Here is a 3271-nt window from a genome sequence, read left to right on the forward strand (position 1 = left end):
AGAACAAAGATAAAGAGGCCAGGTACATGGAAAGGGTTGGAGGAAGGAACAACAACAAGAAGAAAAGGATATAGTTATATTTTCATTTAAAAAAATAAAAATTATTAAAGAAAAGGTTTCATTAAAGAAGCATGAAGACAGGTGTAAACTCCAACTGTTACAATTTAAATATTTCTTCTATTACATTTAACATACTTGAAAGCAGATTGGGGCATGGCATAGCACATGTATGGAAGGGATGGGACCACTAAGGAACTGGTTCTCCCCTCCCACCATGTGAGTTCAGAAGTAGATCTCAGGTTGTCTGGCTTGGTGGCAAGCGTCTTGACTGGATGGATGAGTCATTGTGCCAGCCCTATTACAACAGTTTTGAAGAGGACCTTGGGCATTAGCTTTGTTTTTCTCTCCAATCCACAGCATAGCTCTGTACTCTTTTCCTGGCCTTGCTTTCTGAACCTTCTTGCTTGCTTTGGGGAGCAGCAGAGTTCATGGCTGCTGGGATGGGTGATAAGTGGAGGGCGGGAGATGAAACTTAAGAAATGGCTTTGGGGCCAAGGCTCTGAGGGCCTCATAGATAAGTGTAAGATACTAACTTATTAGCTGGGTATCTACAGTGATTGATAATAGATGAGGTGTGGTCACTGCTGAGAGCAAAAACCTGGGGAGGGCTGAGGAGCACAGACAACAGCAAGGCATTGTCTTTGTAGGTATTGGATCCCATTCATTCATTTCAATTTTGGAAGAAACAGATGGGACTCTGTTGCAGTAAATGTCCAACCCGGCTATGAAAACACAACTCAGTTAATGTGGATACATGTTTTGTGCCTAGATTGGGCAGATTTACTGCTACACTACCATCTTCCACATCTATGAGACCCCTTAGAACTTGCGGTTTCTCCAGTCCATGTATTTCTGCTCCACTTTTCTTCTTCTTCCTCCTCCTCCTCTGCGTCCTCTCCCTCTTCCATTTTCTTCTTCTCTCTTCTTCCATTTTCCACTCCACCTTCCCTTTTATCTGCCCAATCATCAGCTCTCCTTTATTTTACAAATTAAGGTGGGAATCAGGTTTCCAGGACCTCACCTGAGTGCTGACTCATTCCTTGTTCACAGCCCCTCTCTGGAGAACGGAATTAACATCAAATATAATTAACCCCAGACTATCCACAACAGGTCTCGGCCCTCCCAACTCTCACCCAAGCTTCCCCTCCAGTTCCTGATAAAGGCGCTCAAGGGCTGCTGTGTAGTGTTTCTCCAGTTTCTAACTGGTGACTCTTTGATTCTCATCTCTGCACCTTCATAATTGTTCCCCTTTATCTTTCCTGGGACCCAGAATCTCCTGCTTGGGGATATGGTCCAGCTCATAGAACAGAGCCCCTGATAGCCATGGGGTCAAACTGAAGAAGTGGGTGTCTTCTCTCATCAATATGGAAATGTCTTTTTCCTCCTCAGGAAAATTCAGTCACCCTGAGATAGTCCAGCTTGTTTCTGAGCTGGAAGCAGAAAGAAATGCCAGCATGGCCACGGCCACGGCCTCTGCGGAGCCGGGCTCCTGAGATCGACTTGCTGCTCTATGGTGCTGCAAGATCTTTGTTTCCTGGGGCTTTCCCCAAGATGAGAGTCTGTTTTCTGTTATTTGGACTTGAACAAGAAATGTGATGTAATCCAGACCCTAAAAGAAGCCACCGAATCGGAAATGGTCGGGAAGATGCCCTGGATGAAGACTGGAGAATGCTTTTCTGTGTGAATTTTTTAAAAAGAAAAACAAAACAAAACAAAACAAAACAAAAAAACTGTTAAAACACTCCAGACTCTGGTTTCTGTTTTGCATTTCTTCAATTCCTTTACTCAGGCTTACTACTAGGCAATATCATCGAAGGGCAGATTCATTGTAAGTTAGGATTTTTAATTATAGTTACTTTTAAGACCCGATTCTTCTTCAGATGCGGCAGGAAGCTACTACTGTGCACCTTAATCCTGTGTTGTGTCACCCAGGTGAGATGCTCTTGCCACACAGTCTCAAGGCTAACTTTCGATGCTTTTTAAGAAAATGTTTCACTCTGGCTGGTACAGGCCACCCTAGATCCTCTCCTCACCATGCCCAGCTAGAGCCAGATTTTGAATTGAATTGTGTGCTGCTTCAGGCCCCTGACTGTAGATTTCTAAGCCTGCTAACAGGCTTGCACTGTTGCCCAGTGCGTCGGCATCTGAGGATTTAAATTGGGGCATAAATTTCCAACACCATATGTCTTCCCCTTTAGCTTCTTTTTCTCTGATTTAATGTCTTGATTATAAAAACAATCATGAGCGGTGATAAAGAGTGCTACTGGAGTATTTGCACCAAAAGTAGATATCTACCAACTTCAGTCTCCCTCTTATTTCTCTTTGGTGGAAATCCATTCCACATGCCTTTGCTTGTGTCCTCCATTGAAGAGTGTGGAAGGGATGACCATCCATGCAGATCTTCCTGGTAGGTAATTCATCGTGGAATGATGAGCCCTGTCCCTTTAAGACTGGTATGGAACACTCTAAGCAGCGTTTCTCCAGAAACTCTTTGCAGTATCCATGAATACCCAGTCTGCAGGATGCAAGATACACTAGCTCTTCAAAAGTAACTCGTGTGTGTATATTTACTGAGTGGAAAGGTAAGGAATGTGAAAACACTATGTTTGAAGGTTTGATGAGTAGGGAAACAATTCTGCCTGTGAGTATTATGGAGCCTTTTCATTCGGTTTGAAATTTTACACAAAGTACTCTCAGATCCAGTTCAAGCGTTTGTAACCAGAAACTTCTCCATGGCCCTGGGCTTTGGTTTTTTTCATGACCAGTTAGGACCATTTGGAGGTGTTTCAAGCCTCTGCTGGCTTAGACCCTGCACTCCATGCTTCATGGTTATCACCGGTTTTCACTTTCCTCCCAGTAGCAGTTCACCAGGAGACTTTAACTAAACTTTATTTCTGAGCAAGAAATAAATGTGATCGTACTTCAAGTAGAAGCGTAATAAAAAAAACACACTGTAACTCAATCAGAAAAGGTAACTGTAGAACCCATGAGTAATGTCGACAAATATTGGAACATTTTTGCTTAAAATACTTTTTTCCTTAGGGGTTCTTGCAGCTTGGCCAGATTGGTCTTCTGAATAAGCCCTGTAATTATGATGTACAGTAAATAATTATCCTTGGGTTGAATTTAACAAAGAATATTTTCATCAGTGCCCTGTGGTGTGGCATTTCTCCAGCTGTGACAATTCTCTGTGGCCTTGTGCTTGGAAAAT

The 3271-nt window shown here is 42.9% G+C and overlaps 1 protein-coding gene across 1 annotated transcript in view; it reads left to right on the plus strand.

The window, feature by feature from the left end:
* Hddc2 (HD domain containing 2) overlaps positions 1-2364 on the plus strand; it is a 20550-nt gene extending 18186 nt beyond the window's left edge. The window contains exon 6 of the mRNA XM_021221539.2: positions 1450-2364. Coding sequence (XP_021077198.2) covers positions 1450-1553 — 104 coding nt within the window. The 3' untranslated portion in view covers positions 1554-2364. The remainder of the gene's footprint in view (positions 1-1449) is intronic.
* Positions 2365-3271: the final 907 nt, after the last annotated feature.

This window comes from Mus pahari, chromosome 21 (assembly GCF_900095145.1).
Source record: "Mus pahari chromosome 21, PAHARI_EIJ_v1.1, whole genome shotgun sequence".
Classification (NCBI taxonomy): domain Eukaryota; kingdom Metazoa; phylum Chordata; class Mammalia; order Rodentia; family Muridae; genus Mus; species Mus pahari.